This window comes from Rana temporaria, chromosome 5, assembly GCF_905171775.1.
Source record: "Rana temporaria chromosome 5, aRanTem1.1, whole genome shotgun sequence".
Classification (NCBI taxonomy): domain Eukaryota; kingdom Metazoa; phylum Chordata; class Amphibia; order Anura; family Ranidae; genus Rana; species Rana temporaria.
This window is the reverse complement of record NC_053493.1, coordinates 131,178,338-131,192,515: the sequence shown is the minus strand read 5'-3', so window position 1 is coordinate 131,192,515 and position 14,178 is coordinate 131,178,338. Positions and strand designations below refer to the sequence as shown.

Here is a 14,178-nt window from a genome sequence, read left to right as displayed (position 1 = left end):
GGGCTGTGATCTAATAGATCTAATGTCTAAAACCTGGACTCTCAGAGAAGCTTCCATGTAGATATTAATGTGGATGGACTGAGAAAGATCATTCATAGTGGAAAACAAAAGATAAAAAAGCCAATAGTGAAGTACTGCCGGTACTGGACTCAATGCACAATGAAACAAACACCACTCACTAGACGGCACTGTAAAACAGGCATCAGCAAGTTCAGCGTTTGCCGCTGTACGGTGTGCGTTCCACGGATACCGAAAGCTCAGTCACTGGTTAGTGAAACCGGAAATACATTAACATGTTTCGCCCCTCCTCCAATGCGTCATCAAGGACATGCTGATCACCGCACACATGCCGACTGTTATACTGGAAGACGTCATATGATGTCCAGTCAGGATAGCTGAACCATCACCCGGCCATCATTCTGCTATAGGCTGGGTCGGGAAGGGGTTAAATTGTTTTTAATACTTATTAAACAGAAGGTATATTAGCAATGGCTGTGGTACAGTCCAAGGGGTGTATAGTACAGTTAGGAGGTTTTTTATTGGCTGTGAATAGCTACCATACAGCCAATGTTTTGGCAGAGCAGTGTTTTGAATTCAATTTGAAATAGGATTTTTTAAATTTCCAGTAAAATACTTTTCTTGGGAGTACAGTACACATACTTTTTAATCATTACAGTTGGGTTATATGAAACTACCTTCAGGTGACTGGATACTGACAAGAAGCTGCAGATACATTCCCTATATAATCCCTCTCACTCAAAGCTAGCCTTAGTTTCGTAGAAAGCAGTAGGGAGATCAGAAGAGGTTGACCTGTGTCCTATACTGCAGTGGTTCTCAACCCTGCTCTCAACAGGCCATGTTTGCAGGTTTTCCTTTATCTTGCACAGGTGCTTGGTATTTTGGACAGCTATTTTATCTAAGAGAAATTCCCAAAACATGGCATGTTGGGGGTACTTGAGGACAGGGTTAAAAATCACTGCTGTATTGTGTTCCACAAAATTGATTTAATTAATAATTAAAAATTCTTATTCATCGAATCGAACAGCAAGGGACACAGGCTTGATAATCATCAGTCCAACAGAGAGGAGGCCTACACAGTTAACAACGCTAACAGTCTTACATAATACAATGGCTTAAGAAACACTTTTTTCAGACTCAGAGAGCAGCTTGTAGCACCTTTCGACCAAGCTGACAATAGAGGAAGCCTGAATCTCTGCCTGGTAGAACTTAAACTTGTGAAAAGAAGCCCACGTTGCAGCTTTGCAAATCTGAGAAACAGATGCCTAATGCTAAAAAGCCCATGAAGCACACAAAACAGATCTGGTAGAGTGTGACTTAACTGAGAAGATGAGCTCTAATGATAACCTGTCTGATCTACCTAGCAATGTTAGAGAGAGAGAAGCATAGAGACCCCAGCAGGAACACTCAGGAAGTACAAAGTGGGAGTTGTATTGCTGATAGGGGTTGTAAAGGTTCAGGTTTTATTTAAAGAAAAAAACAAACATGTCATACCTACCTCTGCTGTGCAGTTGGTTATTCAAAGAGTGGCACTGATCCTCCACTTCTGAGGCCCCTCCTCTTCTTAAGTGTCCCGTCGGAGAAGCAAGGTCCCATGTCCTGCTGCTGCGTCTGTTGACACAGACGCATGACTCATCTGGTTCCCCGGCGCCCACGTCATTAGATTTGAATGACAGCAGCGGGAGCCAATGGCTGTGCTGCTTTCAATCTATCCAAGCAGCACATGAGACACCAGTGGGAGCTGTTGTGCTCATTCCCGTCACAAGTATTATGGCGCTCAGGTAAGTATAAGGGGGGCTCGGGGTGCTGCTAACAGAAGGTTTTTCACCTTAATGCATATAATGCATTAAGGTGGAAAATGCTGAGGGTTTGCAACCCCTATACAATAGGCAGTAACCAAAGGAAAGTCTCAAACAGTAGTTAACACATAAAAGGAAAGTGTTTTCTTTTTTTTTGGGATGCTAATCAAGATTTGACTGGAGGGAGAACAGAATATGTCCCACTGAGTATTTTCTAGTATGAAACTTCCAAGAGCAATAGTAAATTTTGTGAGAAGTAATTTTCATAGCCTTCAAGAGGGTAGAGATGACAGAGTTCCATAGGCATCTGTCTCAGAACCGTAGCTTCAACAACCATCCTGTTAAAGCCATCAACCAAGAAGCAGGATGGAACACTTGCCCTTAGTATAGAGATCTGGAATGGCCTCATGGTGGGTCTACCAAAAGTCTGAAAAATGTCCCTCACTAACAGCAAGGGGTTAGAAACACCTCCAGATGCAGAGCCGATTTCCCCGGATCCAAACACTGATGTTTAAGAAAGTCTGTCTACAGATTTTTCATGCCTTAGATGTAAATGGCGTGACTTGTGGTGCCTTTTTGATGGGTGATTAAGGCCATGGCTGTGCCTTTGTCCAACTGGATTTTTATTGCGGGCCCCTGCAAATGAGGGGATAACTGAATCCCTCTGAGCTATAGAATGTTGATGGGAAAGGTGGACTTCCTCCAATGACCAAGTCTGCGCTAACAGGGAAACCAGAACTACAACCCAGCCTGACAGGCTGGCATCCAAGAACCTTTCCACAATCTTCCCTGACTTCAGTGCTGGCCTGGAAATCCCTTTTGCTAGGGAAAGTATAGTCTTGGGGGTCAGACACATGGAACAGTCCAAAGATCAAGTATATTTGTCCCATGCTACCAGAATGTTAAGCTGCAACAGTCTGGAGTTAAACTGGGACAGAAGTTTGTCCAAAGGCAGGAATCCCTAATACAGCCCTGTCTATTGTCAGGCCCAGGTACTCCAATCTGTGAGATGGTTCAAGCAATGACTTGATTCAGATTGAGGTTCCAACTGAAACTCTGCAGAGACTGCACTGTCTATTGGATGGCAGATAACAGGGAGAGAGAGGACTAGTCATTTAACAGGAGATAGCGCTGATGAGGCAGACAATGGGGAATGTGTAAATACGTATCTCATATGTCTACTGAGGCCAAAAATTTCCCTGGAAGGAGGGTGGCAATAACCAACCAAGTCGGTTTTTATGAAGAATACTCACAGAAACAAGCTGTGAGTCTTCAGACCTGAATCAAAAATCATTATGGTTTTATATATAATACGTTGTACACATTGGTGCAGTATATTCTAAAATGAAAAAAAAAAAATATAAGTGCAGTGCTATTATTCTATCATGTGAAATATCCAGTGATGTCAAACTATATTCAAATAAATACATTAATCTATATAATAATGTGTTCAATTAAAGTTCATATGCTGGAACTTTTCTGTGTTGAATTATTGTGACTTCTCAATTATTGTGACTTCTCAATTCATATATCATCCACCACTGTCATAGAATAATAGCGCTGCACTTATATTTTTCATTTTATTTTATATGTTGTATGGTGAGGTGAATTCACTGTGTACATCAGCTGTGGAGTACTAATTAGTATACTTTATAGTTTATTTATAGCACATAACACTTTAGGTAGGTGGCGCTAATTGTCTTGTATACACAATTGGTGCAGTATATTGTTTGCTTGAGTTTCTGTACATGCTTGTGTTATTGAAATAAATACTGAAAACATATTTTAATATACTGTTATACCAGACCTCAAATTTTTTACTCGCCTACTCGCATTTTGTGAGTGGAAAATTAGGTCTGACGAGGAGCTGGGCTGCCTGGGAGTGGGGGGCGAGCACCACTGGCGATCGGGGTTAATCGTGAGCCGTTCTCGTAGTGATCGCCCCAATGGCATAGAGGAAGCGGAGAGACGTGGGATCGCAGAGCGTTATAGCCCGCTGTTACAACTTGCATTGAAATTTCCTCCGCTCTGCCCACAGCCCCGCCTCCTCCTGACCCAATGCCTGTGATAGACAACACATCTGAGCATTGGACCCGCATTCTGTCTATTACAGGCGCGGGGTCAGGAGGAGGCGGGGCTGTGAGCAGAGCGGAGGAAATTTCAATGTAAGTTGAAACAGCGTGCTTTACCGCTCTGCGATCCCACGGCTCTCCTCTTCCTCTATGCTCACTGCCATCGGGCGATCACTGGGAGAACGGCTCTCCTCTTCCTACTGTAATAATCTGGCCGCCAATTGGAGCATGCGAGTCTTCTCTGGGGGCAAAGTGAATCTGCAATTGGGGGCACAGTGAATCTGCAGTGGGAGCAAATGAGTCTTCTATGGGGCAAAGTGAATCTGCAATTGGGGGCACAGTGAATCTGCAGTGGGGGCACGGTGAATCTGCAATGGGGGCGCGGTGAATCTGCAATGGGGGCACGGTGAATCGGGAATGGGGGCACGGTGAATCGGCAATGGGGGCACGGTGAATCGGCAATGGGGGCACGGTGAATCGGCAATGGGGGCACGGTGAATCGGCAATGGGGGCACGGTGAGTCCGCAATGGGGGCACGGTGAATCGGTAATGGGGCACGGTGAATCGTAATGGGGCACGGTGAATCGGCAATGAGGGCGCGGTGAGTCCGCAATGGGGGCACAGTGAGTCCGCAATGGGGGCACAGTGGATCGGCAATGGGGGCACAGTGGATCGGCAATGGGGGCACAGTGGATCGGCAATGGGGGCACAGTGGATCGGCAATGGGGGCACAGTGGATCGGCAATGGGGGCACAGTGAATTGGCAATGGGGGCAAAGTGAATCGGCAAAGGGGGCAAAGTGAATCTGCAATGGGGGACGGTGAGTCCGCAATTGTGAGCAAGGTGAGGCTGCAATGGTGGGCATGGTAAGGCTGCAATGGTGGGGACGGTGAGGCTGCAATGGTGGGCACGGTGAGGCTGCAATGGTGGGCACGGTGAGGCTGCAATGGTGGGCACGGTGAGGCTGCAATGGTGGGCACGGTGAGGCTGCAATGGTGGGCACGGTGAGGCTGCAATGGTGGGCACGGTGAGGCTGCAATGGTGGGCACGGTGAGGCTGCAATGGTGGGCACGGTGAGGCTGCAATGGTGGACACAGTGAGGCTGCAATGGTGGGCACAGTGAGGCTGCAATGGTGGGCACAGTGAGGCTGCAATGGTGGGCACAGTGAGGCTGCAATGGTGGGCACAGTGAGGCTGCAATGGTGGGCACAGTGAGGCTGCAATGGTGGGCACGGTGAGGCTGCAATTGTGGGCAAAGTGAGGCTGCATTGATGGGCAAAGTGAGGCTGCATTGATGGGCACAGGTGAGGCTGTGCTAAGGGGAACTGATAAAGTTGTTGTTAATATTTATTTTTGCAACTTAATTCTGCATAAAACATTTCACAAGATAATTTATGAGGGCGTGATTAGCTGGAAAATTAGGGGCGGGGTAGGGGTTGGGTAGGGCAACTAGTGGCTAGTAACCCTTGAGGCCTGGCTAGTGGCTCAAGACTTGAAATTTTGAGCCCTGGTTATACCACTAAATTCAGTTCACTCTTACACACATCAAATTTCATTATGACTGATCTCAAGACAATATCTGGTTCTGAACTATTTTTGCACACTAAATAAACAGACATTACAACACTGCCAAGAGGCCTAAATAATTCCAGCGGTACATTTATATTAGTCATTTTTAACCACTTCTCTCTCAACCTATAGTGCAATGACGGCTGAGCAGGAGCACTGCCATCATATAATGTTCTCCAAGGATCATGCGGATGACAAATCAGTGTACCGGGCTACTGCTGGTACCATGTGATCACTGTGACCAATCACATCAGATCACATGACAGTTGTACACATTGGGCCAGATTCTCAAAGCGCCATGTACGCCGTCGTAAGTCCTAATCTGGGCCTTCGTATCTATGCGACTGATTCTTAGAATCAGTTACGCATAGATATCTATTCGATCCGACAGGCGTAAGTCTCTTACACCGTCAGATCATAACTGCAATTTTTTTTCCCCGCTAGGTGGCGCTTCCGTAGATTTCCGCGTCGAGTATGCAAATTAGCTAGTTACGCAAATTCCCGAATGTACGCGTGGCCGACGTAGTAAAGTTACGACGTTTATGTTAGGCTTTTCCCAGCGTAAAGTTGCCCCTGCTATATGAGGCGCAGCCAATGTTAAGTATGGCCGTCGTTCCCGCATCGAAAATTTAAAAAGTTACGTCGTTTGCATAAGTCGTCCGTGAATGGGGCTGGACGTCATTTACGTTCAGGTCGAAACCAATGACGTCCTTGCGACGTCATTTGGAGCAATGCACACTGGGATATTTTAGGGATGGCGCATGCGCAGTTCGTTCGGCGCGGGGACGCGCCTCATTTAAATGAAACACGCCCCCTACCGGGTGTTTTACGCTACGCTGCCGCAACTTTACAGGCAAGTGCTTTGTGAATAAAGCACTTGCCTGAAAAACTTGCGGCGGCGTAACGTTAATGACATACGTTACGCCGCCGCAGAGATACGCACGATGTACCAGAATCTGGCCCAGTGTATGGCTTTCATTCATAGCCAATCATTGTGTACTATTGTGTTGATCTCTGTGATTGGTAACAGTGATCACATGGTAAAGACAAGGCCAATCACAATGCATCTGTACCATATGATAGTAGTGGTCAATCACAGCTTCACAATAGTCAATGCTGGATAAATGGATGGCATTCATAAAAAAAGGATTGCCTATAACAGTTATTACCACTGTTTTAAGCAAAGTGTGTAAAAAAAAAAAACCTGATCACCTCCCTAAAGTAGTACATTGTCACTATGGTAGCACTTTAATGCTCTGGCTACAGTATGTAGCCAGAGCACAACTTCACAACTTCAAAAAATTTGCCCTGCCTCTTAGGAAATCCCTTAGATTATCTACTTTTCAAAGAGTCATGTGGGGGGGGGGGGGTATTTGTATCACTCTGGCATTTTGGGGCTTCAAGAAATGAGATAGGCTGTCAATAAATCAGGGTTGATTGATTTTTCGGATATGCTATATAGGTGTTTTTTTCCCCCGATTTTTTGCCTTTTTTCCATTTGGCAAAAAAAAACAGTGGTGATTAAACGTCACCAAAAGAAATATCTGTCTCAAAAAAAGATAAAAAGTTAATTTGACTATAGTGTTGCGTGACTTAGTACTGTATTTTCTGGCATATAAGACTACCTTTTACACTTAAAAAAACTGGCCAAAAAGCAGGGGTCGTCTTATACGACGGGTCAACTGCTCGGATGCCTGCTGGATGTGCGGTAAAATACTGTATGTAGCTTCGGCTACATACAGTATATTCCTCTTAGCCAATCCCGGTGAGCGATGTATTCAAATTAATACAGAGCCTGCTTGGATTGGAGCAACAACCTCTGTCAATCCGAGAGACATGGGCTGATGATGTTACAGCCTCTGCCAATCCAAGCAGGCTTTGTATTCATTAATAGAATACATTGCTCGCCGTTATTGACTCCAGCTCCAGCAAGAAGGAAGAAGAATATGGCTCCAGAAGGAAGAAATATGAAGCGTCGGAAGCCTCGGAGGGTCGTCTTATACGATGAGTACAGGCAAAAAATCTTAAAAAACAACTGTAAACATCCCTTGAAATAGGAAGCGGCGCCGTTTTTTTTTAATGCAGAGGCCGGGCGTGACGTCATAACATCACGCCCGGCCTCCGAAGATCATAGAGACTTTGGCGACCATCTGGTCCACTGGAAAATCTCTGATCTGCATCCTGGGGCCGGCGGTTCCTGTCACCGACTCACCGATCGCACAGGTGAGTCGGTAGAAGCACCGAAGGGCGGCGGGAGGGGGGGATGTCCCCTTTCGCCGCACGTAGGAACGATCAAGCAGTGGAACAGCTGCTATGATTGTTCCTATGGTGTAGGGAATCGCCGGCTGAAAATGCCGATATCTGAAATATGCCTGTAGCTTCAGGCATCATTCAGATATAGCCTCACAAAGTACCACAAAGCCCAGGATGTCATATAAACACCATCAGATAATGATACACAATTACACTATATATTGTAAAAACAGAAATTCTTATTAGAGAGTATAAAATTCTTCCTTACCTTTTCCTGTGCGAGTCTTTGGAGATGAATTCCAGATGACAACATTGTAGCAAACATGGTCAGCATGTACTGCTGTACTTTGGAAATTCCTGTTACTAAAGCGCTTATTACCGACACCAGTCCCACTTTCTCAATGACACTCTGGAAGACTGTAGGGGCATGACGAGTGATCCTGCACAGAGCCTAAACCAAGACAATAAGTTGTTCAGTTAACACCTATCAATAACGCCATCTTCTACCATTTACGGTATATCATAATTTAAGCATTGAGAACGCAGAATAAATAGCGCTATTGAAATAACCCCCCCCCCCATTCGTCCTTCCATCGGTTCTCCTCCTACAGTGGGGACCAGCCTCTCTAGGAGCATGTCTCACTCCATAGGAACAAGGGCTGATTGACTCCATAAAGTCCCTAAATAGCATAGAACAAGAAAATCCCCTGGAGGCAGACTTTGAAGGCACTAAACACAATGTAGTCAACATAGATAAAAATGTATATGTACTTTATTTAAACACACAACAATAAAAACATTTGCATGGTATGTATAAAACAGAAGTTACACAAATTGATGGAGATGAAGATGCTGTCAAAAGAAAATCTCCACCCAACGTTTTTCAGAGTTATATTACAGCAGTTTCAGGAAGGCAATTCTGTACTTTACAGAAGCAAAATTTGTTTGGTTTTGTTGCTTCTGGGACTTTTTTTTTTTTTTTTACATACATTACCACTATTCATTCATTACTTTGTTTTACACCTTTTCTGTTCCTACACTCTTTGGTTTGTGTATAAGAGCTCTTGATTCCTAAAGGAAACCTGGCATTAGGTAAATATGGGGCTGGCACTGTTGATCTCCATCCAAAGATGCTAGTTGTTTTGCTCTCAATGGCTTTAGTAACTGAAGCAGAAAAAGCAAGTAGTAAAATAAGGCAAGGTCAAAAGTCCTGACCACCATAATTGATCAGGGTCAATGATTCAGAAAGTACTGAGCCATTGGACTAGCATGAAAGCCAGGAAATTAGTATTACTAGGGGTAGCAAGTCATTAGTGTCAACCCCCATGCTTCTCCATGGATACATTGTCTTCGACTTGGCATACTTGCATCTGTGACTTTGTTTAATATTAACCAATACAGCATTTTCTGCTAAGTGGCAAACTAGAAACCTTGATACACTATACATTTTTAACTGAAACTAATCAATGGAGAAGGAAAAAGAACTGTATGTTGCCTTACCATTGGATAAATGCACATGCAATAGTGCTGCTATGTGCATGCAGATGTCATGGAAGCAATCAGTCTTCTTTACAGCATGCACTTACTTTAATTTGAACACTTGAACAATTAATTAAAATATAAAATGATTAAGTAGATAGAAGTGTAGATATTATGATCACATAATTATCTGGCAAGCAAAAACATTCATAAGCATTGCAAAGCACTTATCTGCATACTTTTAATAAGCACATTGCCTGCTTCTACTTATGGTGAAGCCCAGGGAACTGGCCATGCACATTCCATCCAGTTACCATGGTAACTGAACTTTTTCCGCTGTTTCATCAGTTGCACTGTATTTGAGCACATAACAGCACCAGAGTACCAGGATATCAATAAATGTTTTGTTACAGTGAAAACCAAAACCTCTTACTGGGGATTTTTTAGGGCAGAAGTAACTACATGTATTAAAATTACAATAAGCTTTATTGATACATGGTAAAATCTAAGCAGTTTACAATAATAAAACAGTTCATGCGGTGTCAACAGGGACAGATAACCATATTGTTCTGTCAACCCACAGAGTGGTGGGAACAGAAATTATCCAATGCGTTTTCGAAAATGACAGGTTATAGCTTTTCTTCTTTGGGCAAGTGGCTATCAAAATGAGTTATCTAATTTAATTAGAATAATTAGAAAATTCATTTTGATAGCTACTTGCCCCTGAAAAATAAAAGTTGTAACCTGTCATTTTCACTCTATGGGTTATCCATCACTATTGGTACTGCATCATTTGTTTTAATATTGTAAACTCCTTATGATTTTAACATGTATCAATAAAGCTTATTGTAATTGTAATACATGTAGTTGTTTCTGCTCTAAAAATCCCAGTAAGAGGTTTTGGTTTTCACCGTTTCGTGGGTTGGGATACAGGCAACTTATACCCCTTTCATAACAACAAATTGACCCCTATAGATAAATGTATTGTTGGTCAATACTTACATAATTTCCTAGCAATAAAAATATGATTTTTACATGTAGGAGAAAGGTGCCAGAATTGGCCCGGATGCAAAGTGGTTTTAATATGAAAAATGAATGCCAACAAATCACCTTCTTCAGGGTCCACCATGGTCTTAAGTATAATGGAGCCATGAATGAAAAGAGCACCCCGCGGCACTTCTTCCAGATAAAGAAGACCTCATTGGTCTACAGGAAGTAGTGACAACAGTGCAGTGAAATCCATGCAGGCCATTCAGCATTGTAAACCCTCCTGGAACAAAATCAATGGACTGCAGGGTCACTTTAATTAACTAGAAGGATGCATACATCTCTATTTTTATGGGAAAAACAGTTATATATTTAAACTAGTTCAATTGTTCTAGAAAATAAACTTTTAAAAGTTCCTTTAAAAAGCCCCATTCACAAATTGCATAGTCATGGTTTTGCACAGAGCAGCCAGGATCCTCCTCTTCTTGGGTGTCTCTTCTGTTTTCCTTGCTCCTCCCTCCTGTTGAGTGCCCCCACAGAAAGCAGCTTGCCATGGGGACACCAGAGCCGAGCTGCAGCTCTGTGTGTCCATTCAGACACAGAGCTGCGGTTTGGCCCCTGACTTTGATTGACAGCAGCGGGAGACAATGGCACCACAGCTGTTTCTCAGACAATCAGGCGGGAGAGCCCCGGACGGCTGAGACAGTCGTGGACATCGCTGGACCTCGGGTAAGTATAAGGGGGTGCTGCAGGGGCGGCTGCACACAGAAGGTTTTTAATCCTATTGCCAATGCGTGTGGCTGGTGGCCGTGATGGCAGCCAGCCACCCGTGATCACTAGCACAAGAGCCAGAACGAGGATCTGTGTGTGTAAGTGGGGAGAGACAGATTGTCTGCTCCTGAAGATTAGTAACAGCAATCGGTCTCCTCCTCCAGAGAGTCCCACCCCCCCCGTTATAAACACCTAGCAAGGAACACATTTAACCCCCTTAACCCCTTGATCGCCCCTAGTGTTAACCCGTTCCCTGCCAGTGACATTTACACAGTAATCAGTGCATGTTTAGAGCACTGATCGCTGTATAAATGTCAATGGTCCCAAAAAAAACTGTCCAATCTGTTTGCAATGTCGAAGTCCCAATAAAAATTGCTGATTGCCGCCATGACTAGTAAAAAATAAATAAATCTATCCCCTATTTTGTAAACACTATAACTTTTGTGCAAAGCAATCAATATACGCTTATTGTGATTTTATTTTAAAAAAAATTTAACAAAAATATGTAGAAGAATAAATAGTGGCCTAAACTGATGAATACATTCGTTTTTGTTTTGTTTTTACATTTGGGATATTTATTATAGCAAAAAGTAAAAAATATTGTTTTTAATTTATAGTGCAACAAATTAAAACTGCAGAGGCGATCAAGCACTACCAATATAAAGCTATATTTGTTAGAAAAAAAAAAGGATGTCAATTTCATTTGGGTACAGCGTCACACAGCGTGCAATAGTCCGTTAAAGTGACACAGTGTCGTATCACAAAAAATGGCCCAGTCATTAAAGGGGGGGGGGAATCCTTCTGGGGCTGAAGTGGTTAAACGAGAAGTATGGTCAAAGCTTGTTAGGTCATACTTCTCAAGTGGGTCACAGGAGTGCACTTACCTGCACACCCCCATGATCAAGAATCAGTAACAGAGCCACTTTAGACTTTGGAAGGTTTCTGACAAAAAATTTTGGTGCTCCTTTGAGCCGTCTGTGCTCAGAATGGATCCAAATGCAGGACCATTAGGTCCTGACCCATAGTTTCAGAAGCACTGGCATAAAGGTATTGATGCAATCCTCTGTCCTAAAATGAAGATCAACCTCTTAGCTTTTGGATTTTTTTTCATTTCAGGATGGCAATACTCTGCCGACACATAGGCTTATCTTCTATCTATCTTAGCAGATGAGACCATTTTAGATTGAAGGCCTAAGGAACCACATGCATCCCACTTAGTAGGCTGAACTTTTAAAAAAAAAAAAGAACAAGACCAAGGGGATTATGTGACTGATTTTACAATATAATTTTATGGTATCAGTAGTAGCTATGCCACTCCATACCTGCCTTTTTGCTTGTACCTCCAGCTCTTATCAGGTGCACGTCCAGGTGTGCATCCTCGTTCAGCTGCTCCACATGTCAAGTAGAAATGAATGGACTGCACACCAATACCATCACCATGTTAAACCAGCTATAATAGAATTAGAGGATTCACAACATATAATCTCACCTGTTCACCTCCTGCACCAACCCATTACACCCCACAAAGGGCTTAATCGTCTCATCTTAAGCCCTTTCTGGGATGAAAAACATTGGAGACGAAGGTAGACAGGTGGAACTATATGTTGTAAATCTTCTATTTATTATATTAACGATGGTACATTGGAGACAGCATCAGTGTGCAGCCCATTTATTACTACTTGACAAGCAGAATTCATGGTACTTTCACATTCTTTTATAACACAAAGTTTGTAATGCATGACACATTATGTCTCCTATATTTGCAGGATTTTCTCTTAAAACACTTTTGTCTTTTACACGTCTTATTTTTGTGTACATATCTTCTATAGATACTTCAACCAAATTTAAATGCAATCCGCCTAAATGTATTCTTTAGGAATTCTAGAATGTAAAAGATTCATCATTGCCTGGCTACAACTCAACCTTGCCTGCTTTCTTTGCACATCTAGCAAAAGCAAGATGTATCATGAATATTTACAAGAATTTATACATAGACAAAAGATGACAATGCATGTTTCAAAGGTAACGGAGGACAAAATAACAGAGGAAAGGGCTGTTACACTTAATAAAACTTACTGAGTTTACAGGGCCCATGTACTTACAGTTGTGCAGTGATGGCAATTTACTGACTGATCAAAACTTTTTTCTTTAAGACTTTGACGTCCGGATCTATTGCGCAGAAGCATTACTGCTCCGTTTTAATAGGCTGCTGCAAGATGTTAGTTATATTATTGTGGTTCTTACAAGATTTCCATATGAAGGCGCGATATTGATTGCAACTGCATCTGGAAATATTGTAAGATTCAAAATAAACTGTTCCAGCGACATTGATTATATGGCATGAAGTGGTGGAAAATTGCCCAAATGGGTACATAAAAATATAAATCTGACAGGGCTGCTAAACTTTCAGAGCTCATGCCCTCTTCCTCTCAGCAACTGGGGACACATGACACCTGTTAATACATTTTTAAACCTCTACCATGGTTTCTTCCATACCCCTAATGCTGTCACTAACCAAACCTCCAAGATTAATTGGCTGACCAAACTCAGATTTCTGCACAAAATGACAGCCCTCCTCTCAGACATGCAGCTTATAAACAACTGTGCTCTATTTCTGTGCTCTATTTCTGTACACCCACCACACATTGTATCAACAATTTATTAGATATTGCTGAAGGTACAGTTACAATACTATACATGCATACCTGGAAGAAATATTTAAAACACACATTTTTACAACAAGATTATTACTCAGAAAGCTTCAGTCTCAAGTGATGCACCAGAGAAAAAGCTTGAAAATTGTATCCGGATGGTACGAGGGACCAATCTTCCTAGGCCAAAATATTTCTGAACGTTGACAATATATGCCAGAGTTGCAGAGTGAAGAGGGGTACTTATCTCACATATTGTAGGACTGTTCCCTCAAGTTTGTAGATTATACAACAACATGTACCTTGAGCACATTTCTCCTTTACCAGAAATGGCTCTCCTTTCAATTGTTCCCTAATCTATTTCTAGCCAGAAAAAAATCATTATTGCACCATTTTATCTCGAAGGCTCATTACAAGCCATGAAGTCCAAGGAATTGTCTGTAGACCTCCAAGACAGGAGTGTATTAAGGTACAGATCTGGGGGAGGGTACAGAATTTTTCAGCATTGAAGGTCCCAATGAGCACAGTGGCCTACATCATCCATAAATGCAAGAAGTTTGGAACCACCAGGACTCATCC

General features: G+C 42.8%; 1 protein-coding gene across 1 annotated transcript in view; it reads right to left on the bottom strand.

Annotated features, from left to right (window-relative positions):
* Positions 1 to 14,178, bottom strand: part of ULK4 (unc-51 like kinase 4) — a 798,383-nt gene that overhangs the window by 550,949 nt on the left and 233,256 nt on the right. The window contains exon 21 of the mRNA XM_040353131.1: positions 7,980 to 8,162. Within this exon, the coding sequence (XP_040209065.1) occupies positions 7,980 to 8,162 (183 nt within the window). The remainder of the gene's footprint in view (positions 1 to 7,979; positions 8,163 to 14,178) is intronic.